Source organism: Myotis davidii, unplaced genomic scaffold, assembly GCF_000327345.1.
Source record: "Myotis davidii unplaced genomic scaffold, ASM32734v1 scaffold363, whole genome shotgun sequence".
Taxonomy (NCBI): domain Eukaryota; kingdom Metazoa; phylum Chordata; class Mammalia; order Chiroptera; family Vespertilionidae; genus Myotis; species Myotis davidii.
In genome coordinates, this window is record NW_006294069.1 from 4,126,306 (window position 1) to 4,152,691 (window position 26,386).

The 26,386-nt window shown below is 51.5% G+C and overlaps 2 protein-coding genes across 5 annotated transcripts in view; one reads left to right on the plus strand and one right to left on the minus strand.

The window, feature by feature from the left end:
- The window catches only part of PAFAH1B1 (platelet activating factor acetylhydrolase 1b regulatory subunit 1), a 32,079-nt gene extending 29,223 nt beyond the window's left edge, over positions 1 to 2,856 (plus strand). The window contains exons 9-10 of the mRNA XM_006768104.2: positions 755 to 911; positions 2,454 to 2,856. Of these exons, the coding sequence (XP_006768167.1) occupies positions 755 to 911; positions 2,454 to 2,527 (231 nt within the window). The 3' untranslated portion in view covers positions 2,528 to 2,856. The remainder of the gene's footprint in view (positions 1 to 754; positions 912 to 2,453) is intronic.
- A 1,451-nt stretch (positions 2,857 to 4,307) lies between these two features.
- CLUH (clustered mitochondria (cluA/CLU1) homolog) lies at positions 4,308 to 26,050 on the minus strand. 4 transcript variants are annotated; one of them, XM_015566791.1, is made up of 25 exons: positions 25,848 to 26,050; positions 24,740 to 24,911; positions 23,670 to 23,813; positions 23,122 to 23,246; positions 22,870 to 23,024; positions 22,666 to 22,791; positions 22,270 to 22,417; positions 21,954 to 22,046; positions 20,431 to 21,125; positions 19,498 to 19,718; positions 19,194 to 19,295; positions 18,947 to 19,047; positions 18,018 to 18,170; positions 17,867 to 17,929; positions 17,539 to 17,783; positions 17,264 to 17,348; positions 16,981 to 17,134; positions 16,764 to 16,903; positions 15,542 to 15,622; positions 15,337 to 15,462; positions 15,133 to 15,254; positions 14,754 to 14,847; positions 14,503 to 14,637; positions 14,347 to 14,420; positions 4,308 to 5,147 (listed from the first exon to the last, which is right to left on the minus strand). In XM_015566791.1, exons 1-25 carry the CDS (start codon positions 26,034 to 26,036, stop codon positions 4,889 to 4,891), a joined length of 4,002 nt encoding a protein of 1,333 aa, XP_015422277.1. In that variant the 5' UTR covers positions 26,037 to 26,050; the 3' UTR covers positions 4,308 to 4,888. The 4 variants fall into 4 exon arrangements, with proteins under 4 accessions (XP_015422277.1, XP_015422276.1, XP_015422280.1 ...); XM_015566790.1 differs by having other exon boundaries at positions 19,194 to 19,298; XM_015566794.1 differs by lacking the exon at positions 4,308 to 5,147 and adding an exon at positions 12,114 to 13,581.
- Between the last annotated feature and the right edge of the window lie 336 nt (positions 26,051 to 26,386).

Below are 26,386 nucleotides of genomic sequence, written 5' to 3' on the forward strand. Positions count from 1 at the left end.
TTTTTAAATTAAAATGTTATGCTTGTACATACTGCTTTTAGCAGACTTTGTTTTTGTTTTGTAGCAAACTTAATTTAGAAGGTATATGACACTTGCTCATGTCATTAGATACACTGTACAGTAATTACATGCAGTGTCTTGATGAACATCTTTGTTAACTAAATCTCTGGGCCTGGTTTTAATTATTTCTTAGGCTAAATTGAAAGAAATGGAAATGCTGCGACGGGGATTAGGTGGATGGGTGAATAGATATACGGGTGACTGTATACCCTTCACCTACAGTCACCAGTTTTTAACATTTTTTCTCTGTGTGTGTATGTTTACATTTTTTGAACAATTTGAGTTACTTGACTTGTAGACATGACAACATGTGTCTCCTAAGAACAAGGGTATTCTACCATTAACCACAATACAATTATCACACTCAAGAAATTTACCATTAATGTACTAATAATTTCTCCAATTATCCCAGTAGTGTTCTTTATAACTTTATTTTGCCTCTAGGAGTCAGTCAAGCATCACTCATTGCATTTACTTGTTAGTTTCCACTTGTTTTTTTAATCTAGAAGAATTCCCTAGACCTTTTTTTTTTTCTGTTTGTCTGTTTTTGGCTTTTTTTAATGTGTGTGTGCGTGTAGTTTAAGTGGGCTTTGAGTAACGACTTAGTATTTTCATAGATATGACTTAGTATTTTCACGGATGCTGTTTAAGTAATTTATCCCTTCACTAAGTCAAATACCTTTCTGTTTTTAAGGTGGGTCATGATAACTGGGTACGTGGAGTTCTGTTCCATTCTGGGGGCAAGTTTATTTTGAGTTGTGCTGATGACAAAACCCTACGTGTATGGGATTATAAGAACAAACGATGCATGAAGACCCTCAATGCGCATGAACACTTTGTTACCTCCTTGGGTATGTATGAGTTATGAGGTTTATTGAGCAGATAGATTTTGGAGTGCCAGGTGTAAGAAGTTTTATGTAATAACCATGTGGACTTTCCCAGGTAAGAAATGACCATGGCTTTTAGGTCAGATTAGATTAAAAACGTAGTGGATTCCTGTCATTTGTTTTAAATTCTCCTTTCCTTAATTCTCTCTCGCCATTGTCAACCTTATAATACAAAAATTACTTTCTTCATTGCACAGTTTTGGTTCTGGAAACTAGAATTTTGAAGAGGATGCTTACTGATGACTCTAATACGTAATTTTTCTCTCCTACTAGTTTTAAATTTCTCAAAGGAAATATTACTCAGCCCTTTTCTTCTGGCAGTTATAAGTTATCATGTACTAGAAACTCAGGGAATGCTATTTAAGTTTAATAAGCATCTTTTAAAATATCTATATATATAAAAGCCTTGCCGAAACTGGTTTGGCTCAGTGGATAGAGCGTCGGCCTGAGGACTGAAAGGTCCCAGGTTCAATTCCCGTCAAGGGCATGTACCTGGGTTGCGGGCACATCCCCAGTAGGAGATGTGCAGGAGGCAGCTGATCGATGTTTCTCTCTCATTGATGTTTCTAACTATCTGTTTCCCTTCCTCTCTGTAGAAAATCAATAAAATACATTTAAAATAAAAAGCCTAATATGCAAAGTGTCTCCTCGGGAGTTCTACCAACTGGGAGTTCAATTGCTTGCTGTGATGTGCACTGATAGCTGGCACAGGGGAAGGGAGGCCCCAACCGCCAGCCACTAGGGACCCCACCCATGTTCGAATTTCGTGCACTGGGCCTCTGTGTGTGTGTGTGTGTGTGTGTGGGTGTGTTATTGATTTCAGAGAGGTAGGGAGAGGGAGATAGAGATGGAAACATCAGTGATGAGAATCATTAATTGGCTGCCTTCTGCAAGCCCCCACTGGGGATCGCGCCTGCAACCCAGGCATGTGCCCTAACCAGCAATCTCCAACTGTGACCCCCTGTTTCATAGGTCAACGCTCACCCACTGAGCCACGCTGGCTGGGCTAATAAGCATCTTTACTATCATCTGGACCTGATTCTAGAAGTGAAGAAAGTGAATACAGTAAAATATAATACATTAGAGTATGATGGATCTAATGGTGAAGGCAAGGCCTCAGCACAATAGGGCGAATCCACGTCACAAGATGGTTACAAGGATTTAACATGAATTGAATATAAACCATTAGTATTTAGCTTGGAACATAGTATATGTTCAGTAAATGGATACATAGGTTATCCTTGTAGATTTGAGTGTTTATTCAGCTTCATTTGGGATGGTGGTAGTGGAGGTAGGTTTGGGTATTTTTTTGAGGTTGGTAATAACAGGTTTTAATCATTAAGCCTTAGTTTCCCTAATCTAGTTGATACTTTCCAAGGGTGGATGTGTGGATGTGTATAGAAAAAAGTAGGTATTCCTGGCCCTTGGACTTGCGTGTGTTGTGGCTTACTAAAAATTTTATCTGTTTGAACCTGATTTTACAAAAGCCTTTTCTTTTTCTTTCAGATTTCCATAAGACGGCACCATATGTGGTTACTGGCAGTGTAGATCAAACAGTGAAGGTGTGGGAGTGCCGTTGATTGAGTCTCTTTTGGCCCCTCCTCCTGATTTTCCTCTGGATGCACTCTGATGATACCATGGTTACCCTATTGAGCTCTGTTTAAATAAATATTGTCCTTTCATGTAAATTATTCTGGATGTAGATTGAGCTTATTAAATGTTACACACAAAGTATTCATGCATGGTGAATCCAAATTGTATACTGTAAATTTACATACGTTGTCTAGAAGTACCATAGGGTTTAAAAACCTGGGCTGGCATTGGTCACACCAGGCCTAAGAAGGCAGAAATTGAATAATTGAACTAGGGCACTAAGCTGAATAAATTGACAGTGTCATTTTATGTTGGATTATTAATTCCTGTTTTTCTTTCTGCTATCTGTTGGTGCCTGACTTAATGGCCTCATTTGGGGGAAAGCGGTGGTTATTAGGGGTTTTTTTCTGAAATGTGTATTTATGTAACATCACTTAAGTGTGCTTAATAAATCTTTAAGGATGTTAGATAATAAGGCTACAATTCAAAATCTTCTGAACCATCTATGTAATTATTGAGGATTACACATGGAATTTTTGTCATGACACATTTGCCAAATCAATAGGATACATTTGTTTTGGCAGCCTATCAAGCAAAGGCTAGTGGTATATTTATGTAAGAAAATGAGTGTAAATCTCAAATAAGAAAAATTTCAGCAGCTAATAGCAAATCATTTATTTCATTTGGGTCTTAATGCTTTGTAAGCAGATTAAAAAATACTGTAATACTGTAAGCTTCTATTCTCCACATTAAACACACTTCTAGTTGTATTCTCCATACTACTAGACTGTGTAGTGATATGACTTCCAAGTAGAATTTAATCTTCCCATTGAGTGTGTCATGATACAAATCACTATTCATTTTTGATGTTTTTTAGAGATGTGCAATGTGCATTACATAATGACAGAAAGATTGAAAAGCTTATGTATGCTCATTTTAAGGGAGAGGGAGAAATATAGCAGTTTTGTTTTTCAACAGGAATCTGACCAATTTGAACTGTGTTTAACTTGCAAGTTAAAAATGACAGGGTTTAATGGAGCGTGCATAAAATGTACTGTGTTTTCACCTTTTGTTTATATATAAATGTTTATAAGCATATGGACCTATCTATTAAGTGGATAAGTCTGTATATGTATATCACACACATACAACCTCCATGTCCTTGGGCCCTGGGTTTTTGAAGAAGTGCTAAAATACACAAATAGAATAAATCTTGCTGTGGAATACCATGCTTTAGAATAAACCCTTTTTGATCTTAACGCTTCTGAAAACTAGGTCTGAGTCTATGGGAATTTTTCCCACTCACAGGAAAATCACTTCTGCCTAGCCAGTGTGGCTCAGTGGTTGGGCCTCGACCTATGAACCAGGGGGTCCACCCAGGTTTGATTCCAGGTCAGGGCACATGCCCTGGTTGCGGGCTCGATCCCCTGTGTGGGGCATGCAGGAGGCAGCCGATCAGTGATTCCCTCTCATCATTGATGTTTCTGTCTCCCTCTTCCTTTCTCTCTGAAATCAATAAAAATATATATTTTTAAAAAATAACTTCCATTATCTGCCTCTACCCCCAATTTGGCAGTTCAGCATTTTACATTTCCCTGATACATTGTGTATTGTGATCCAAAGTTACTACAAGTACATTTAAGAGAATTTTTGTCTATGACTTTGGAAATAATATTCCATTACAAATTATTAAAAAAATTTTATTGCTTAGCTAACCAGGTTTTTTTTTTAATGGTTATTTGAAAAGTTAATGAAATAACAAAACAGTTTAACAAAGAAATTTATTCTGAATTTCATTTTATTCATTTGTTTAATGTGGTTTTTAAAACGTTCCTTTTAGTATTTAATGGTAATTTGGTTTCTGGAAAAGACAAAGGGTTAGAATTAATGTCCTGTAGATACACAGAGAATAGATCGTATATTTACTAAAAGTTTTATGTCTAGCTTGTGTATTTTTGTTTGTTTGCTTATTTGTTTTTAATTCCTGAAAGACCTCTCTGGAAGGAAAAGTATTTTTGAGGACAAAAATTACAACTTAAGCTAATTTCTTAAACTCAGTAGAATAACTTTCAGGACAATACTGCCTCACAACCCTGCTCACACTGAGAAGTCTTTTTTTGTTTGTTTGTTTGTTTTCTCCTTAGCTGTTCTGACTGGATTTTTCTACAAAAGCTATGGAAAATATCTTTGTTCTTGTTTGCTGCTATTTCTTGTCCTGTTTTAAGAAATATACCTAGAAATGGTGCATCTTAACATTTGTTTGTACATGTATAAATGTCTTGTATTTTAATTCATTTTTAGCATGTAGCAACACAAATTGTTGAAGGGTAAGCCACAACATCTAGAAATCATTCATAGATACAAACAATAAAGGAAAAATGGTACCGATTTAGGAGGAAACAAAGCTGCTGTCCACTGGGTTCTCCCGCAGCACACAGTGACTCTGTTGACAAAGAAGGAGGGACGTTACTCTGTAAACAAAGTTTCCTTCCTTGGGAGATTGCCACAGCCTGCTGCTTAGTTGAATTACCAGACATCCTCCATTTAAGAAGCAGCGAACATTGAATCTCAGGGATGGTCCTCAACTGGATCCAAATGTAAGGAGCCCTGTTTGAATAATGAGGGGTGGGGGAGAGTGATCCATCCAGAATCTGATTTTCAGAGGTTTCCTGTACTGTTGTTTGAAACTGCCCTGTTGATGCCCTTTCTTCCCGTTTTCTCTGTCTGCTGTCTAACCCTGTGCCTTGCCTGGGATAAGTACAATGATGAGGTTACTGGTTTGGATTGTAAGTAGAGGAATTTATTAATTGGTTTCGAGGTTCACTGCTGCTTTGTCACTTTCTCAATCAAATTGGCCATTTATTTATGAAATAAAAAGCTGGTAGAATCGCATCCTCAGATGATTATTGACTTGTGTCTGTGTGAAAAGACATTCCAGTGCCACCCTAATATAACGTGCCCAAGAAGTCCTCGCTGCACTCTTGGAAGTGCAAGCCACGGAAACTGGTTTAGACATCACTTGGAGAATAGTTGCTTTTTGACATGGCATCTTGCACTTTAGGAGACTAAGACCGTCCAGTTTCGTCCATGTGTGGTGTGACCAATGGTGTGCCCAGAGCACTGCTCTAAAATCACTAGTGTTAGCAAGTCGTCCGGGCCATGGGGCGCTCACTGTAGTCTTTGGAAGCTTTGGCTCTAGATCACCAAGCCCAGTCTCCTTACTGTCAGTGCCCTGCTCTCCTGTTTGCCTCTTTCTGTTTCTGTGTGAACTTCCAGGTAATAATCACTCATTAAATAGTTTTTTGTAAATTTATTTAAAGAAAAACTATTTAAAAGTAAAGGATATTTTGTTTGTTGACAGTGGTGGCTTGATAATCCTTAAGCAACTGACGTTAAAAGTGTTGGATTGAAGGACAAGGCACTTAAAATGGTTCCTCTTTCTGTCCAGCTGTATATAAATCCAGTGTGTTAATCGAGATGATGCAAAGAAGACTCTCCTGGTAGAGAAGCAACATGTACAAAATTGGTGGAAAGGGCTTTTTTGTTTTTGTTTTTTTCCAGTGGGGTGGGGGGAGGGCAAGCTGGATTTACAAGTCACGACTGGACTGAACTGGCCTTTTTATCTTTACACTATTATCATGTAAGTAGCTGCTTTCTTGTCCTGCCTATCCTTCCGTCATCCCAAAAGCTCACTCTGAAGATGACAAAAACAAACACAAAATCTTCGGGTTAGAAGTTGATTCTGACCGACACTGACACGAACGCAAGCATTGATTTCATAAACGTTGCAGAAGTGGTGTTTGGAGAAAACAGTTCCCCAGATTGTAAGAGTTAACTGAAGATGTTGACACAATTTTAAAAAATCAGTAAAGGAATGTATATAATATTGCTCTTGTGTTTTACAGTAAGATTTGTTGCTCTCAGACTGTGTAAAACAAAAATTTATTCATGTTTTCTGCATATTAAAAAATCTTATTGTACCAATTGGTAAACTATTAAATGCCTATAAACCTAGATGTGATTTTTTTGTCTCCTTGTGCACAGCTTTAAAACTGAGTCCTCATGGGAAGTGGGACTGTGGTAAGCCCCGTCATAGAGGAAGACGTGGGCGGCAGGGCCTGATGGAAGGCTTTTTTTCCTTTAATAGTGTCACCACTGCCTTTGCTGTCTGCTTCGTCCTCACTATCTGGAGCATCAGCTGTAGGGGCTCTTGTGGAATCTGCCAGCTGCAGACTGTTTCCAAGGACCCTCTCCTCCTCTCCGAGCAGGCACCCTTCCCTCCAGCAGCCTTTTCTCACGGTGTCTCTACAGCTGAGACCAGAAAGCTGAAGCCAAGAATGACCTATCATAGCCCCTCGTAAAAAGACTTGGCCTTCTTATAGTGATCAAGGCCCAGAGACGGTTTTGTTTTACATTTTGCCCCAGGAAACCGCACAGCTTTCTCTGTTTTATTTTTTAAATGATTTTAGACACTGATTTTTTTTGTTCTACTTTATACATTTTTTGCTTGATTTTTTTCTATTGAATTTATAGGGGTGACACTGGTTAACAAAATTACATAGGTTTCAGGTGCACAATTCTGCGATATGTCATCTGTACACTACTGTGTGTTCACCACTCCAAGTCAGTGGTTGATTTTTGTATGTTCCCTGACCAGGGATCAAACTGCAACCTTGGTGTATTGGGATGATGCTCTAACCAACTAAACATGTTGGACATCCTGCCTTTCCTCCCCAGTCTACTGCTCAGTTAGCGCCCAGTGGCTTTAGGACACAAGAGAAATCCCCAGGCATTTTTATGGATAAAGGACTTGCTGAATGCTGTGGAGGCTCTTACAGCCCAGTTGTTTCCTTGCCTCCTACCGGCAGTAGCCTCTTCTCCCCAAATGGGAAGCTGGGCCAAAGCACCAGAGTAATTTAAGGTTATAGTTCCCTGCCGTTTCGTTGCAGGGCTTCTCTTTCAGTAGGCTAATATCCAGATGATGAGCCTGACCACTTTCCCTAGGGGTGTTCTAGCCTTAGGGAATTTAGCTGTTCAAAACCTGTTGAGTGACTCACTGACATGTCACACACACATCAAGCTTGCTTCTGAGATTCAAGGTTCTGTCTGTCCCTGATGAAGGATGAGGGATAGGAAAGGGGAAGACTTGATGGAGAAATGGTATTGCATCCATGTGCGTAAACCAGGTTAAGGCTGCTGTCCTTGTTTAGTCTTTGGTGAAATGACTTTCATACACAGTTCTCGACTGCTGGCATGTGAGATTCTCTAACACGTGATTCTCCAGTGTTCCCAGGTTAGCAGCATCAGCATCACCTGGGAACTTGTTAGAAACGCCAAGTTCTTTGGCTCCATCTCATACCTACTGTACCCACAACAGGATGGGACCAAGCAAATACATCTTCACAAACCATCCAGGCAGCTCTGAGAACCACTGCCCTAAATGACTCAGCTAATTTGTCCTTGAAGGAGAGATTTGGACAAGTCACTAGTCCCTGGGCCCCACAGCTGGGGTTGGAACTCAGTTCTCTTTCAACATCACTTTGACACATGGAGTTTGTTCCTTTGTAAAGATTGAGTATGGTCATCATTCCCACTTAGTCACCAGCCCTCTTTTTTCTTTTTAATACATTTTTATTAGAGGCCCAGTATGCGAAATCGGGTGGCCCCACCCACCCACGTGCCTCACCACACTCGCAGTCCTGCCCACCCACGCACACCTCCCCCTGCCCACTTTGCCACACCCCACCCGCCCTCAGACTGCCAGCCTTGCTGTAATTGGACCCTTGCTGTGGGCCACGGGGGAGTGACCAAGAGGTGCTCCATGCACTTACTGGTGACTGGTCATTTGGTCCTTCCAGCATTCCGGCGTTCCGCCCACTGGCCTTTTATAATATAGATTGATTTGAGAGGGAGAGGGAGGTAGAAATATCAATGATGAGAATAATTGATCAGCTGCCCCCTGCACACCCCACACTGGGGATTGAGTCCACAACTCAGGCATGTGCCTGACGGAATCAAACCATGACCTCCTGGCTCATTGGTCAACACTCAACAACTGAGCCACACTGGCCGGGGCCAGCCCTCTTAGGGAATTACCTGCCATTTGAATGCCTGTTAGGGGCCAACACTTACCTTATTCTCAATATACACCTTTATTCTCACATTACTTCCTGGTGATAGATAATAGCACACTTTCAGGAACTAGAAAACGAGCTCAGTTAAGTCATATGCCAAGGGTATTAAGCTAATTAAAGGGTGAGTTGGGATGAACCCAAATACACTTGCTCTTTCTCTTACCTGGTTCTGCTTGTATAAAAGATCGTATTCACTATTTTAAATGTAAGAAGGACCTTCTGACATCTTTTAAGCAATTTTTAAACTTAGTGATGCAAGAAGGGCCCTCATCCCATCCCTGAGCACCTTGCTCACATTACAACCCTCCTGCTCACTCCACTGTGGGATGGCCACTAAGAACAAGATGGGGCCCGCCCGGCGTGACTCAATTGTTGAGCATCTACCAATGAGCCAGGAGGTCACGGCTGGATTCCCAGTTGGGGCACGTGCCTGGGTTGCTGGCTCAATCCCCAGTGTGAGAGGAGTACAGGAGGCAGCTGATCAATGATTCTCTCATCAATGTTTCTATCAATCCCTCTCCCTCTATAAAAATCAATAAAAGCTTTTTAAAAATGAGGTGGAGGCTGGGAATGCTTAGCAAGAATCAGGTTGCCCACACTTGCAATTAGGAAGACTCATCCATCATTTTACATGAAATGACTTTCTCAGGATAACTGTGTATTGGTCTGCATCTTTTTAAAAAATTCTTTATTGTTTTAAGTATACATGATTCCTTTCCCCCCATTGACCTCTCCCTCCTCATTCCCACCCCCCTCCTTTTTTAAAAAAAATGTTTTTATTGACTTCAGAGAAGGAGAGATAGAAACATCAGTAAGAATCATGTATTGGCTGCCTCCTGTACACCTCACACTGGGGATCAGGCCTGCAACCCAGGTATGTACCCTGACCAGGAATCCAACCGTGGCTTCTGGTTCATAGGTCAATGCTCAACCACTGAGCCACGCCAGCCGGGCTTTTTTTCTTCTTTAAATATATTTTACTGATTTTTTACAGAGAGGAAAGGAGAGGGATAGAGAGTTAGAAACATCGATGAGAGAGAGACATCGATCTGCTGCCTCCTGCACACATACTGGGGATGTGCCCACAACCAAGGTACATGCCCTTGACTGGAATTGAACCTGGGATTTCTTCTTCTTTTTTTAATCAATAGGTTTGCCTACTTAATGGGGGTATTTCACTTTCCACTGAAGAGGGTCACCTGCCCTCTCTAGGTGTCCTGATTATGCATGCTTTATTTGATCTGCTAATTTAGACTCTTAGGCATGAGGAAATACATCCAGATACCTTATTCTCAGATATTTAAGAATTCCTCAATAAAGTCTGTTTTCTCAGTATTCATACTTAACAATGACAGTTGAAGGGTAGGAGTGCAGACAGATGACACCTTAAAAGTTTAATGTGGTTATACCGTTAAAAATATTTTTAAATTATAAAAGTAGTATGTGTTAAAAGAAATCAAGAACAGAAGAAAAGCCCTAGCTGGTTTGATTCAGTGGCTACAGCGTAGGCCTATGGACTGAAGGGTCCTGGGTTCAATTCGGTCAAGGTCCTGTACTTTGGTTGCAGGTTCCCCAGCCCTGGTCAGGGTGCGTGCAGGAGGCAACCAATCAATGTCTCTCTCACATCACTGTTTCTGTCTCTCCCTCTCCCTTCCATTCTCTAAAAATTAATGGAAAAATATCCTCAGTGAGGATTAACAACAAAAAAAACAGAAGAAAAGTTAGAGTGGAAAGTGAAAGACCAGTGTAGGGGACAGAACACATGGTGGGTATGGCTCACCATTTAGTGAGACTTCATTTCAATCTTGAACAGCTGCCCGTCCACACAGACCATGATCTAAAAGGTGCCAGTTCTCTCACTAACCCTTCCTGTGGATACCACCACTCACTCTTTTTTGAAAAACTGAAGTCTGTTGACTAGGGGAAGGAGAAAGGGTTAATTTCACACCTAGAGCCTCTTGTTACCTTGAGAAAACAGCTCCTTGTCATTTAGTTTGTTAAAAGGTATCTGACACCACTAATATGCTTAAGGAACCAACCATGAAAAATGGGCCTTCTCAGGTGACTAGCAGGTACAGGAGGAATTAAGCCTGATCCATTCTCAGCTTCACCAGATGATGCCGCGTTTCTGGAAGTGCTGGGAAGCAGGTGGCCAGGATGAAGGTCACAGGAAGGCATGAGACTGTAAGGGGGGCGGGGACATGGGGAGGGGTGTCGGCAGCACATGTCCAGGTACCCGGGGCAATCTTTCACTTGAAAGAAAAACCTCAAGGCAGGGGGATGTCCTTTTTCCAGTTGGCTTAGGAAAACTAAGACATTAGGGTTGCAACTTTTTTCTTTTTAGAATGTCAAAGACACAACGAACGCTCCATGTATTTAAAAAGGCACTCAGGCCCAGCCGAGTGTGGCTCAGCAATAGAGCGTCGATCTAGGAACCAAGAGGTCACCGGTTCGATTCCCGGTCAGGCCATGTGCCCAGGTTGCAGGCTTGATCTCCAGTGGGGGGTGTGCAGGAGGCAGCCAATCAATGATTCTCATCATTGATGTTTCTATCTCTTTCCGTCTCCCTTCCTCTCTGAAATCAATAAAAATATTTTTAAAAAAATAATAAAAAGGCACTCAAGCCCTAGCTGGTTTGCTCGGTGGATAGCACGTCAGCCTGCAGACTGAAGGGTCTCAGGTTTGATTCCGATCAAGGGCACATGCCTACTGGCTTGATTCCCCAGTAGGATGTGCAGGAGGCAGCCAATCAATGATTCTCTCCCATCACTGATGTTTCTCTCTTTCCTTCTCCCTTCCTCTCTGAAATCTATAATAAAAAAATGGCATTTAAGAGTGCAGGAGTCCAAGGGCTTGCCTGCTCCAGAAAGGGATGGCCCAACAGCAGCCACTACCTGTAATACTTCCCCTCTTCAGACAGGTCCTCTCTACCCCCAACACAACTTCCACTTCACAACCCTGCCCCTCAAGCAGCCAGGGGGATTCTCCTTCCGGCCCCTCACTAAACCCGGCCTAAGCATGGCACTATCGCCAGCCGAGTGCCCCCAGCTTTCCTGGCCTGGGGATGCTACCCACCCTCCCTACTCAAAGGGACAGGCCAGATGCCTGGAGCTCGGCGCTGTGACCTATCAGGCCAGCTCAGGCCTGGGCCACCTTAGGCGCCCTTCAGTCCACTGGCCTTCACTCCAGCCTGAGTCACATCAAACTCCATGGAGGAGCGCTTCCAGCCTTTCGTCTTACCACGGCAGCCAGGTGAAACCCCAGCCAGGTGCCTGTGACCCACCCCCTTCCCTCCCACTGAAATGACATTACGATAACTTTGAATTTGACCTAATTTTTACACATTCAAGTGCTTTAAACTCTTTTACTAGTAACATTTCTGACAACAACCCTCACAATCAAGTGAGGCTGGAACAGAACACGCCGGAGAGGCTGGGGCAGGTTTCAAAAACTCACTTTATTCCAATGTGAAATGAAGACGTGATGGTTTAAAAACAAGAAAAAGTTCTTGATCAGCTGTGGGGATGCTTCGATTACTAGCTCACGCCCACTCCCTTTGAAACAAGGTGTTTGGACAGACCATACCCATAAGCAGCTCCCCCAGGCAGAGGTCCCACCCCTGGAACGGCTCCCCCAAGCTCACAAGGGTGGCGACCTCCCCCAGTCAGGGCTCCAACAGCAGGCACAGAAGCAGCACAGGCAGGCGGGAGAGGGAGCAGCCGGGCCTGTGGGGCCACCACCTTTAGTGCCTCCCCATCTTCCACACCCAGAGGTACTCTCTGTTGAAGGTGCTTGTGTGGCCAGGACCAGGGAGGGAGCTGGGCTCCACAAACAAATGACAATCACTCCTGTACCTGGTAACTTACCCCCAGAATCCATGATTCAGCCCCGGTTCCCCTCGGCCCGTTCCCTACCCACTCCCACTGTGCGTTAGGCAGCTCAGGTTAAAGTGGTGAGAAGTATACATTCAGACTGCAGCCCCCCAGGGATCCCCAGCTGAGGAGTAGGGAGGCAGACCAGTGGGCCTGGGCACAGGGGTATCTGGGAACCACCCTGCCCCACCCCTGCCTTCCCCAAGCACAGCCAGGCCAGGCCCAACCATGACTAGTAAAGCCACTGCAGCTCTCACCTTGCCACAGAGCTAAAGTGCACCCCAGCTCTCCAGCCCTGCCACAGAGCTGACTCCCCATCCCAGTACACAGAAAAGCACCCCTCTTTCGGCTTCAAACCTGGACTTTTAGCCAGGTTGGGCCCAGGGGTAGCGGCAGCAGAAGCAGCAGCCGTAATGTCAAACATACAAATGACCTGAGAAATCGCATCTGCACGTCACCCACTCCGAACTGACTCGGGCTATGTACAAGTTAGGAAGGACGGATCAAGACGCTCGCTCACGGGCATGGACACTCTCGCACACACCTGCTCGAGGATGGGGCGCCTGACGGGCACCTGTCTCCCAGCTGGGAGCCGATGCCCACGCACTCCACTCAAGTGTCTTCCATTAGGCCTCTCATCAGCATTTTCATTGAACCAGTGCAAAAACATCTCTCGGGGGGCAGGCAGGCCAGGCCAGGGTCCCAGGAGGACGCTGGGGGAGGGTTGGGGTTGGAAATGTGGAAGAATAGGGACTCGCTTCCTCTCCGGATCTGCAGGGCGTGCCCCCTCCTCCTGGAGTCTGGATCACTGGGTAATGGGGCAGCTGACTGTCCATGTCTCTCCCTTTCTACCCCTGTAAGCCGGGGGAAGGAGGGTCCTTGGCGGCCTGGGGCTGGGAGGCCGCATCCTCGGGGGCCCCTGCGGGCTCGGGCTCGGTGGCCATGGGCTCTTCAGCCTTGTCCCTGTTTCTGCTGGCTTCCTGGAGCTGGTGCCGCCGCGCCACCTCAGCTTTCAGGTTCTCCAGGTCTTTTTGGCTGAGACGAAGGATAGGGGTGAGGGTGGGGGTCAGAGCGGGCCCAGGCCCCCCATCACCTCACTGGCTCTGCTTAAACTTAAACCTGGGACAAAATCAGACTCTGAGCTTTGTTTGGAGAGAGACAGGCGTGAAACAAGTGCCTCACAAGTGCCTCCCTCCCCTCCCCGCAGTCAGAGGGGACCCGAAGTGCTGAAAAGCAAGGAGCTCCACGCACCTGTCAGAGCCCTCAGTACGGCCTGGCTCCCACTCTCCTTTACACCCAGTTCAAACCTGCTGCAGCTGTGGCGGCTGCCACAGGAGATCACCCCCAGAAAACGAGTGGGAAGGGTGTGCCACACAGAGAAGGTCCACTATTAGCTCCCTAACCACGTGGGGAGGCACAACCCCACGTCTCCCATGTGGGGGAGACAGCAGCGAGGGGCCGGTCATGAGACACAGACCTACACTGGGATCGCAGGAAGCCAGAGAAAGAATGAAGCCACTCTTGACCGATTTGGAAAGGGCGCCAAGAGACATTAAGTGCAGAAAACACACCTATGTGCATGGTTTGCTACTCTAATTTTGTGTAAAAAAAGAGGGGGTGGGGAGATGACAGCTGTTTGTTTGCTCAATTATGTGGCGTATTTCCAGAGGGATTCACAAGGAACTTCTCACCCTGGCTGTATTTCCCAGTGTTGAGCCACGTCAGTGTATTATGTTTTAAAAGCCAAGAAACTAAAGGCCAATTCCCCAAGGGGCGTGGGGACAGGAGGAGGGGCCTCACCTGAGTGGAATGAAGAGGATGCCGTTGATAACATTGAGCTGTTCCAAGACACTGGCCATGCTGGGGGCTGTGAACTGAGGGTGCCAGGGAAGATGAGCCACTGTGTGGGCACCGGGAGGCTGGGGAGGGGGCCCCCCAGCTCTGTCCCGGACACACCTTGAGGGGCGGGATGTTGGCGCTGGAGCCATTGCGGTAGATCTCGTTCATGGTGCGCTGCAGGGCCACGGCCTGCTGGGTCAGGCACTTGAGGTACTCGGAGCTCTCCTTGGTCTTTTCATGGTCCTCGCCCAGCTACGGGGGCGAGAGCGGCACAGGCAGGCAGGGGTCAGGGCTGCCCAAGAGCCCAGCTGCTCCCCACAGCTCCTGCCGCCCCCTCGCCCCCCCCAACGGCCCCTGCGGCGGCCCACCTGGGTCTTATAGATGGTGTAGCCATCTTTCTCGTGCTGCAGGGCTGACCGGAACTCGGCTTTGCTCTCATAGACCCGTGCGACAAGATGGTGGCTACAGGAAGCATGGTGTGGGGGGCACAGGAAGGACAGGAGTGGGCCAGGGCAGGGGCAGCCTAACGAGGGTGTGCAGACTAAGCTAGGTCCTGCTCTGGAATCTACCCGGGGCGAACAATCAAGCCCAGGACTCGGGGGGAATAGAAAGTGAGGGAAACTTCCTCAGGAGCCAGACCGAGGACAGGCAGCGCTGGGTCCCGTGCCCGCGCTCAATCCAGGTACTTCCTGGGACCCTGTCCCTATGGCCCTGGGCCCCCCACCCCCTAACCCAAGGCAGCCTCACCTGAGGGCCACTTTGAGGGACTTGGGCCCGTGGTACTTGGTGCTGACAGCCAGCGCATTCTCCAGGAAGCGCAGCGAGAGGTCATACTCCATCACCCCATGCAGCACCAGCCCGATGTTGTTCTAGGGGCAGTCGGGAGGGCCCTGGTCAGCTCCCGCTCCCCTGGGACTGAGGCTCGTCCCGCCACCCCTCCTCAGCACTCACGTCCAGCAGTGCCATCTCAGGGTGGTCTTCTCCAAACACGAGCAGTGTGAGGTAGCGGGCGCGGTACAGCAGGCTCAGGGCGGTGGACAGCTGGCTGCTGGCAAAGCAGTACAGAGCCAGGTGCATCTGCAGGGGCAGCCGTGTCAGGCCAGGGTGGCCACGGGCCCCACCCAGCTGTGCAGCCCCTGCCCCAGGGGCCACTCACATATTCCTGGATGGTGTTGGGGTGCTCGATGCCCATCACTCGCTCGCTCATCAGCACAGCCTTCTGCTGGTTGCTCAGGGCCTGGAGAAGCGGGGAACTGTCATCCGGGCAGGTGCCTGTCCCACACCCATCTGCCTGACCCTGCTCCCTGAGCCCCAGTCGCTTGGCCATGGTCCCCTCTGGCTGCACTTTCTATGTTTACTTTGGGCAAAGGCAGCAGAGAAGGGGTCAAAACTCAGCTGCTATGACCATGGAAGTCTACGCCCCACTCGGAGACGGTTTCACCTTTAAAAAACCTGTCTTAAGCCCTTTTTTCTAACAAAACCTATGTAAATACATATATAAACCTAAAGTTGTGCTAAAGGATCAGTAATAATCTTTAAAAGCCCATACATAGCCCTAGCCCAGTGATGGCGAACCTTTTGAGCTCGGCGTGTCAGCATTTTGAAAAACCCTAACTTAACTCTGGTGCCGTGTCACATATAGAAATTTTTTGATATTTGCAACCATAAAAACTACCCGCAAACAATGTGTTAACAAAGAAAAATCAACCAAAAAAATGAGTTCGCGTGTCACCTCTGACACGCGTGTCATAGGTTCGCCATCACTGCCCTGGCCAGTCTGACTCACTGGACAGAGCACCGGCCCACAGGCTGAAGGGTCCTGGATTTGATTCCAGTCAAGGGCACGTGCCTGGGTTTGATGGGAAGCAACCAATTGATGTGTTCTCTCTCTCACTTCCATGTTTCTCTCTCTCCCCCTCCCTTCCACTCTTTCTACAAATCAATGGAAAAATAGCCTCAGATGAGGATTAACAACAAAACCTACATAGACAAAAGCCTCTGCTAGCAGGGCAGTGGGGCACTGACGCCCGCCCGCCCAGGAAGCGGCCTCCTAAAGCCCTGGGCCGACCTCCACCAGGCCATATGCTGGGCTTACACGGTCCTAGGGGAGTCCCAGAACTCCTCCTTCCCCTCGTCCCTGTGAAGGGAGGCCCGGCCCTCACCCCACTTTCATGGCACTCCCCAAGGATGTAACTACCCAGTGGTGGCGATGGGGAAGGAAGCCCAGGCAGAGCAAGTGGCTCCGGGGTCCCCCTGGTCTCGGCCTGCTCCTCCCGGTGCCCCTGCCCCTACCGCGTAAGCAGGGCCTCCAGCTCCTGCTGCTGTGGGGCTGAGAACACAGGCCCGGCCCCACAGCCCAGCGGGTGCTCGAGGCCCACCTCGGCGTAGTCGCCCATAATGTAGTGGAGACGGGCGAGGAGGCGCAGGCAGGCGCAGATCTCCACGTGCATGGCTCCGTACACGTTGTTGAACAGATTCAGGGCCTCGTTGATGAGCTCGCAGCCCTCCTTCAGGAAGCCTGCAGGGCACGGAGGGGGGGCGAGGTCAGGGCCGAGCCAGGAAAGCCCCGCCCCCCGGCCACACCTGGCCACGCACCCTGCTGTACTTTGGCCTGTCCGCTCTGGAAGAAGTGGAAGGCATCCGAGGCCTTGGGGTTGACGTGCTTGACCACGGGGAAGATGTTGAGCACATCCTCCTCGGTGAAGGCGGGCTTGTGGCGGCTGTCGAAGCTGTACTCCTCCAGCAGGATCTGGGGGCACAGCCAACACCCACAGCAGCCTCAGCCCGGGGTCACATGGCCAGCACCTCCCACCCGCACGCAGCACATGTGGGGAGAGCCCGCCCCCACAGGCACGGAGGGACACGGCCCTGCGCCTACCTGGATGCCGGTTTTGAGGGAGATCTCCCGCAGCAGCGTTATCTTCTGCAGCCCGTAGGTCTCCACAGCCTGGTCCACGGACTCGCTGGGGGAGAAGTGGCAGATGGCTCCCAGCTCAGCCCTTCTCAACAGCTGCCACTCCCCCCGAGCCGCCACCTTTGCTCTCCAGGACTCAGCTCTCAGCCTGTTCCCCAAACAGCTCCCTCCTCCTCCGCTCCCGTCTGCTCTTGGGCTGCCAGGGGTCCCAGTGCCTGCACCCGCTGCCACTCACGCACCACTCGAGGGTGAAGTCAAAGTAGTTCTTGGCCTCCTGGCAGATGTTCTTCCAGAGCTCCTGGGGGGTCATGACGGCCCAGGCGGTGTTGTCCGCCGCCCCTGGAGGCCGGTTTCTCCTCCTCCTGTTCCTCTTCTTGGAGACCAGCTCATCGGCGGGCAGGTGGGCCACAGGGTTGGGGTAGGAGCTCAGGAAGCAGTTCAGGAAGTGACTGATGGCAGCTGACAGGCCTGAGAGTTCGACTCCCTGCAAGTGTGGACCAGTCCTGAGGCCCTGGCCCCCCCAGGCTCCTCCTTAAGGCCCCACCTGCCCGCTGGGGGGAGCGGTACCTGTAAGTACGTCTTGAAAATGTGCTTGGCAGAACGGGTGATGAGCTCGCCAATGCCAATTTTCTACAAAGGTTCCGAGAGGAAAGTCCAGGTTGGTGCCAGGCCTCCAGCCGGCACCAGCGACTCACCTCCCGCCCTGAGCACCACTCACGTAGATGTGGTCCAGCTGGTCTCGGGCCGGGCTCCGGAGCACCAGGTCCAGCACCTTGCCCAGGTAGCGCATGTTGATGCCTCGCTGGCGCATCACCTCAGACAGCGTGGCCCCGTCCATGGGCAGCACCACGTGGTCTGTGCAGTCCTTCACCTGCAGGCTGCAGCATGTCAGGCTCCCCCGCCCCGTCCCCACCTCCTCCAGCCCTGGGCTTCCGGGGGAGCTCACACTATCAGGAGGCCCCTCCAAAAGGGAAGCAGGGGATGAAGACCCCAGCTCCCAGGGCGGAGAGGGAAGGAGACAAAGCAGCAGCAAGGACCAGCAAGGAGGTGAGAATGTGCCCCCAGCCTTTCACACAAGCCAAGGAAAATGGGTGACTGCCAGGCCCACTTGGTGGGGAAGCGGGGACGGGGGAGCCCTGCTGGTGCTGAACTGAGAGCCCTGTGGGCAGCAAAGGCTCCTCTCTGACCAGGAGGGAAGGAGCAGAGGTGACCCCTTGGGACCAGGGTAGCTGGCACAGCAGGCTCAGCTCAAAGGTCTGAGGCAAGAGCACCACTTGGTCCCGGAGCTGTCTCTGTAGGAGCAAACATCCCCGGCACCCACGGGGCCTCCACGTAAAGCTCGAGAGGGAGAAGAGGGCAGGACCCCTCACCTTCTCCCCCAGGTGCCCCCCATCCCTGTCAGCCATCCGTCACACAGGGGCTCAGAGGCCCAGACTCCCGCTGCCGGCCACACGGAGGGCACAGAGGAGCGGAGCCTGTGCCTGAGGGCCCCCTGGGCTGCTTTGGGTCAGGCAGGGACAAGCACTTTGCCCCGCCTGCCTCTCAAGTCAGCAGGTCTAGAGAACTCACTCCTGTGAAGGTCCCACAAGCCTCCAAAATCCGTACCAGCCCCGCCCGCAGCCCCCGCCCCTGTGGCCAGTCCCTCACCAAGCCGGGGATCTGGCAGGAGAGCAGGAAGGCAGCAGCGTCTTTGAGCAGCTGTTTCTGGTCCCGCACTTCCTCCTGGCAGGACTCGGGGAAGCGGACCCCTGCGGGAGGGGGAGCATGGGCTTGAGCCGGGTGAAGGGAGGTGGGGGCAGCAAGGCAGATGCCATCGCTCAGGTCGGGGAAGGGCCCACCAACATCGAGGCCCCAAGGTGACCCCAGATTCTGCCCACCCCGCTCCACCACCTGCCTGGTGAGAAGATGTCCGGATTGAAGCGGACGTCGAAGGCCGTGCTGCTGATGGAGCCGACTGCCTTGCACGCGTTGCGGATCACCTCCCGGCTCCGTGGGTCTGCTGTGGAGACATGGCCCGCTGGGAGGCAGCCCATCCACATCGTGGCCAGCTGTCCCTACCCACTCTGTCAGGCTAACAAGACCCCCCGCTCCCCGAAGAGATGAATGCCTGCCTCTCTTGGGACTGGGTCTTGAGCCCCCGTGCAAGCCCCCGCTGCTAGGACAGGTCTGGGGCTCCCCCAGCACCCACAGCAGCCTACCTGTCCCGTCGTCTGAGGCGATGGTCTCTGCCAGCTCCTTCACCTTAGCCAGGCCACTAGCATTGCCTCCCTCCTCCTCACTTCCCTCGGGTCCCAGAGGGTCTTCAGACTTGGACTCCAGGGAAGGTGGGCTGCCGTTTTCCAACGAGGTGGAGTTCTCCATCTTGCTGGCTTTCTGCTGCATCAGCTGCAGGGCAGCCAACTTCATGAAGAGGAGGTACCTGGTGCAGCACATGGGGCAGAAACAGGATGGGAAAGGGGTCGGTGGCAGCTTCCCTGGCCTTTGAGCTGCCTGCTGGGACCAGAGCCAGGCCCCGGGCTCCTCGCCTCCTGGGATTAATGAATGTTGGGGCTGGAGCCCTGACGGCAAGGGAACACAACCTGACGTGTGCAAGTACCAACACATCCATGCACATGCCAGCCCAGCAACTCTACCAGGTGGCAGCAGGTCACAGCAAAACCCGAGATCCTCCCCGACAGGAAGAGGACAGCTGGGGTGGAGTGCGGGCCAGGGAGTGGCTCACCACACAGGCCAGGGCTCTCAAGATTGACGGGAACCCACTGGCATGGTGAGAGGGAGAATTACTCGTAGTGTTACATTTGATGTGGCCGACTCTTACGCATTAAATGCCAGCAGCCTCGACACCCCCTGCCCCTCCTCCCACCCCTCACCCCCCAGAAGATTCAAAGACATCCCCGCAGATTTCCACATGCTCTCTAAGGGAACAGTGTCCCTTCGGGTGAGAGCACTGCTAGCTGATCACTGGTCTGTGAGCCTGACGGAGTGGGTAGGGCTAGAGCTGCCTCTGTAATGACTGTGGCCAGGGCTGGCTTGTCTCCACTTCCCAAAGCCACTCCCATCAGGATCCAGCCCAGAAGCACCCACTGCTGTGGGCAGCCTGGCCCGGCCGCCCCGCCAGCCTCGCCCCTCACCTGTGCTCCACGAAGGCGTCCACCAGCTCCTGGCGCAGGCAGCACAGCTTGTGCCGGTGGGTGCGGGGGAAGCCAGCGCGGGTGCACTCCTCGGGCAGCCGCTCGCCGGGCACAGGCAGGAAGTTGAGGTCAGGGGGGAAGGTGCGCAGCAGGTCGAGGATGTAGTGGCGCCCGTCGTTGCCAATGATGCCCTTGCACTCCACGGAGGAGCAGAGCTCCACCTCCTCGTCGCGGTCGTTGAGCACCCGGTGCCTCAGAATCTTGAGGGGCCGGCTCGTGCGCTCCAGAAGCTCCAGGTATCTCGGGTGGGACACCACCGTCTTGCCGAAGTCGATGGAGCCGTAGATGACACTCTGCTCCTGGTCCCGCTCCAGGATGCCGGGGATGATGGACTGGGCCGTGACGCGGTAGCCGCGGTAATCCACCACCACCGTTCCCAGCGTGTACAGCCCCTCCACGTCCACCGCGTTGTACGTGCGCACGCCGTTCAGGTCATTGGCGGGTGCCACGTAGGCCGCCACGTCCCCGCCGAAGTCCTTGTAGTGGTCGCGGACGTCGAAGCCCAGGCTGAAGAAGATGTTGTTCCAGATGAACATCTGCATCTTGGTCTCCTCGCTGGGGTTGATGGCCATCACATTGCCATCGATGACTGCCATGGCGCCCCGCGTGGCCGCTGCCGTGAAGTCGCTGTGCACCTGCGGGGGAAGGGCCGAGGTTGGGAGGGTCCCACCTGGCCAAGCTCGCTGTGGTGGAGGCTAGCAGGCTCCCTTGGGGGCCGAGGGCTCTCCGCTGTTTCCTCGCATTTGGAAAAGGGCAAGAAACCCCTTTTTTGAAAAAAACATCACTTATGCTCAAACTTCAAAACTTAGCGCTTAACAAGGAGCGGGAGGACTGGCACGGGTGTGGGACCCACCGACTCTGTGCCAGGTGACTCGGGTCAGCTCTTGGACTCATTTTCTGGTCTAAGGAGCAGGGACAATAGAATAGGGAACTTTACAAGCTGTCTGAGAGATGACATGCGGTCAGGCCTCTGAAACACCTGGCACTGACCCTGATAAAGTGAGTACCCAAACATTTACATCTTATTTTCACCACCATCATGTCTAGGCAGTAGGATTAGCAAAGACTTTACCTGTTTTTTGAAAGCACCGTTTTTCCTCAGGTCTCTTATCTCAGTAAAAGCACTAATAACATTACAGTGGGGCATCTGTGCCAGGCAAGACCCTGATGGCAGTTCGTGGAGGGCAGAGAGCTGGAATGGACCCGGCCACTCAGCCCATGTCGAGGGCAGGTCCCACCCTGCCTGTGGGCTCCAAGTCTCAGAGAGGCAGAAAGAGGAGCTGGGGGAGAGAGGGTCTGCCAGGAGGCACAGGCTAGCAGAGCACACTGCAAGGTACCCTGTCAGCCCACCCGGGTTCCCTCCTTCCACAAGAAAACCAAAAAAGAAGAAAAAGAAAGAAAAGAAAACCAGCAATGGTGCAGGTGGGCCTGAGGCTGCAGTCAGGCACGAGGGACATGGGCACCTTGAATATGGCTCTTTCCCGAAGCAGCCGCTCAGGCAGGTTCTTGCGGGGCAGCTCCCTCGTGGTCTGCAGCTCCTCGTTCCAGTCCCGGGTCTGGAGAGGGACCAGGGAGGGAGACACTGGCTCAGCCTGTGCCCCACAATCTGTGCTGGGCAGCTCCTTCCTCCACTTCCCCATGGACAGCCCCACAGGCTCCCAAGTGAGCAATACAGAAAAGCAGATGGAGCTTCCGGGGAGGCGCACAGAATCCAGCCCGGCACCCACCAAGGGAGGAGAAGGGAGGTCCCAGGGGAGGGGAGGGCCAGGCCGCAGGCACCTGTCCAGGAATGTGCTCCTCGTAGCCCAGCCTTGAGGTGTAGGCATCCTCTGCGCGCACGCAGTCCATGGCATGCTCTGCCTGGGGGGCCGTCCAGCTGTACACCTGGAACGGGGTGGCAATCCTCTCGAACGGGTGGCGCTGGACCCTATGGCAGGCAGAGGAGGGGAGATGGCCAGCCCGCCAAACTCAGAGCCCTGCCCTGGCCCCCTTGTTCTCTGCACCCCCCACCAGCTCTGGTGTCTCCTTCCCTGAGACCTGCTCTAGAAGGCCTGGCTGACAGCGCCCTAAGGGAGGCTCTGGGGTGCTTGGGGGGCACAGCTTCTTAGGGCAGACATGCTCGCGTTCAGGCTGGTGGGCCATGAGACCAGGGCGGAGACGAGGCAAAGGCACTACCTTTTCTTCTGCAGCACAGCGAAGTTTTTTTTGAAGGTCGGGCTGATCTGGTTGAGCAGCTCCACCAGGGAATGGCTGAGGAAGCGGGGGCTGGCGGGCTTGGGGTTGAAGTGATACGCTGTGGACCTGCAGAGAGGGTGGTCACTGTGTAGGGAGCTCCAAGCAGCTGCCCAAGGACCCAGACGGGCTCGCACAAAGACTCACTGGTTCAGGTAGAAGCCCCGTGTGGACGCCGTGATGCTGACTTGCCGGTCCTCAGCTGTGATCACAAACAGGTACATGAGGTCCCCATGCATCTTGCGGTTCCCAGGGGGCGGGTTCCAGCCACTCATGGTGAGCACTTTCAGGCACTGCAGGGGCTGCAGGAATGAACAAGCATGAGTGGGCCGGGCCTCCTGGTGTGGCAGCTCCCCACCCTGCCAGAGGCCTGTTCCCACTCTCCTCCGGGAATCCCACCTTCCAGTCACGGTTCTGGGGCTGTAGGGGACACAACGGCCGCTCCCGGCTCCCTGGGAGGATGTACTCGGGCGGTGTGCAGTCAATGGGGTCCATCTCCAAGCCCTTCTTCCGCTTCCCGCTGTCTGAGGGACCCGAGGCTGGTGGTCAGCACAGGGCCACCCATTTCCCCACCTCAACTGGCCCCACTCTGCATGCCTCTGACCCGCCCCTCCAGGTGAGATGGCCTGGCCCTCAGCCCCTCCGCCGGCCGCTGGCTATCTTTTTCTTTTTCAAAAATATATTTTATTGATTTCAGAGAGGAAGGGAGAGGGAGAGAGAGACAGAAACATCAATGATGAGAGAGAACCATGGACCAGCTGTCTCCTGCATGCCCCACACTAGGGACCGAGTCCACAACCCAGACATGTGCCGCGACCCAGAATTGAACCGTGGCCCCCTGGTTCCTAGGTTGACATTCAACCACTGAGCCACGCTGGCCGGGCGGCCCCTGGCTATCTTGCTCCTGGCCCCTCTGCCCCACCTGGGCCCCACAATGCCCCCTTCACCTCCCAGGTCGCCATCGGTAAAGACGCTCAGGAAGGACAAGGAGTTGCAGTCAACCCCGTTGAAGGCATCGGACGGGTCCAGGCTCTTGAGCAGGTCTCGGACGTGACGCACATGGATGCGGGCCTCGCGCACTGTGTACGGCTCTGCTGGGCGGGAAGTGGCGGGGTGTGACCAGGGCTCTGCTCCCTGCAACACCTGCCCAGCAGAGATGGCTGGCATGGTGCGACCATCGTGGTCTTAATTTTTGAATTTCAGGCTTCCACTTACAAACTCCATTATAAACACATAGGCTGGAGCTCTGGTTTCAACACACACACCTGCCTGCTGGTTGGCAGGAATCCTTGTTTGCAAAGCACCTTCTGCCAAAAGGCACAAGAAATGCCTCGGGAAGTGCACACAGGCCTGGGGAGCCCACAAAGCCCCTGCTCTGCTCACAGTGTCCGGTGAGCAGCCTGCAGACTGCGGGGCCCCAGCAGCCCTCACCCAGGGGTGCCCCGAAACCAACAGCATCCGGATCACAACACTGCTCCCCAGTATGTGTTTTGTGAAACAATAATGGGGGCTCTTTGGGGGGAGGAGAGAGGTTCCATGATCAAGCAAGTTTGGGTACAGTTGGGCTACATTTTTTCCACATTTCCTCTTAATAAGCTGACACACCTGGCCCCTCTGAGCCACTTCTCAGGAGACCCAAGTTCATAGGAGCTTTTGTTTTTACAAACAAACCATCCTTACCACACCAGCTGATCACTCCACACTGGGCCTGACTTCCCAAACTTCCGTTTCCTTAAAAGATTTCACTTTTATCTCCATAGAATCAGATTGGACTATTAGCAAGCCTTTGCTTGGCATTCTGTTTGTTTTTAATCAGGGATCTGATATTTAAACCATGAAGTTGAAGGGTGCGCAGGTGACAGCCTGAGAAGCAGGCCGTGCTCCCATACTGCCTCCACAAGTTTGATACCCCCGGAGCCTCCACACGCTTGTCGGTGACCAGCCAGTGTGAGCAGAGTACTGCCTGGCCCTGCCTCCATGTGCCCTCCCTTGTAGGCTGCCCAAGTTCCGGACAAACCTTCCACCACGCGCAGCACGGAGCCCTCCTGCAGCCCCTCGACACTGCGCAGCTCTGAAAAGTGGTCCAGCATGTTGCCATCCAGGTGCAGCGAGAAGCAGGTGCGATGACACGTGTCTTCACGGTCCATGAGCACCTGGTGGATCTCCTGTACCATTTCCTGAGGGGACACCTGCCAGAGAAAAGCCCCGATTACCGTGGTGAGGACATACCACCTTCACCAGCCTAAAGTACCTGCGACCCTAGAATCAATGCTCCAAATATTCAGGTCCCCACCATTTGGCTTGTAAACTCCAAGCCCTGTCCGGACATACATGCCCATCTACACTTGTGTGCATGTACAGGATATATGCACATGCTCAGAACAGAGTCTGGCCCTATTACCCTCAGGCTTAAACTATTCCTGCAGTTAAGAGCAAGCCCTGAGCAGAAGGAGATAACAGTGGGGGAAAGAACACAGCAATCTTGCTTTCTCCCTTGACCAATGCCAAGGTCCCCAGGGCAAATGGCTTCCCTCTTCAAGAAGGGTGCTCTGGGACAATCAATGTGTCTCTCACATCAATGTTTCTCTCTCTCTCTCTCTCTCTCTTTCTCTCTCTCTCTCTCAGAATCAATGAGATAATATCCTCAGATAAGGATTAAAAAAAAAGAAGGGGTGCTCTGGGCTCAAGCCTCTGGGTACAGAGACTTAGGAGGGCACTGGTTCCCCAATGAGTTAACACTCTGCAAGACCTCTGGGTTGGCTCTGCTCTTGGAGACCTCCCAATACCACTCTCCTCTCAGCAAATGGTAAAAACACAGCCAGAGAGGTGACTTCCCTGCGAGTGCAGAGCAGAGGGCTGGGAGCCCTGAAACCCTACCACCACCCAGCCGCTACCATACCTCTCCCCAACAGTCCCAGCTGGCAGCTGTCCCCCAGCAATGGGACAATGACGGGAACCTGATCCCCACCTCCACCAGTCCAGCTGAGTGTAACCGTGGGCAAGGCACAGGTAGGTTTCCTGCCTACAACATGGGGCCAGGACGAGCAAAGGCAAGGTTTGTCTTCCCACCCTTGACCTCCCCAAGAGACCTGGGTCTTGGTCTCCAGCTCCTCTCCACATCTCACCTGCAGGGAGAAGGGCTCAATCCCCGGGGCCAGGATCTTCACCGAAAAGCCGGTGTCCTGAATGACAATGACTTCCTGTCCAGTGGTTTCCTCCCCCGGCTCAGCCTCATCCAGCCCATTTTCCTGGGGCGGTTCGGTGGGCCCCTCTTCCTTTTTCAGGCTCTCCGGACAGTCCCCATTCAGTAGCATGACTGGCGGCAGCTCTGTGGGCAACAAGAAAGGAGCTGAGCCAAAGGGGCCTAGCTGGTCAGATGGGGTATCCACCTCACCCACCAGAGTGGGCACATGTCCTATAGGGTGACGCCTGCTTGTTCTCCCAAGGCTCAGCCCTAGTCCCACCTCACCCTGAGCACACAACTTGCACTGCGGGCCACTTCCGGAACCTCCCACACTCCGGGCCCTCCCTCCCATTCGCTCCTCAGTCCACCAGCCCAGCTTTCCTCTGAGCACGCTATCCTAACCACTCTCCCCAGAGTCACCACGCCACTCCGAGAGCCCAACCCAAGGGTCTCCACCGGCCTTAATGTGCCCAGCTTCTC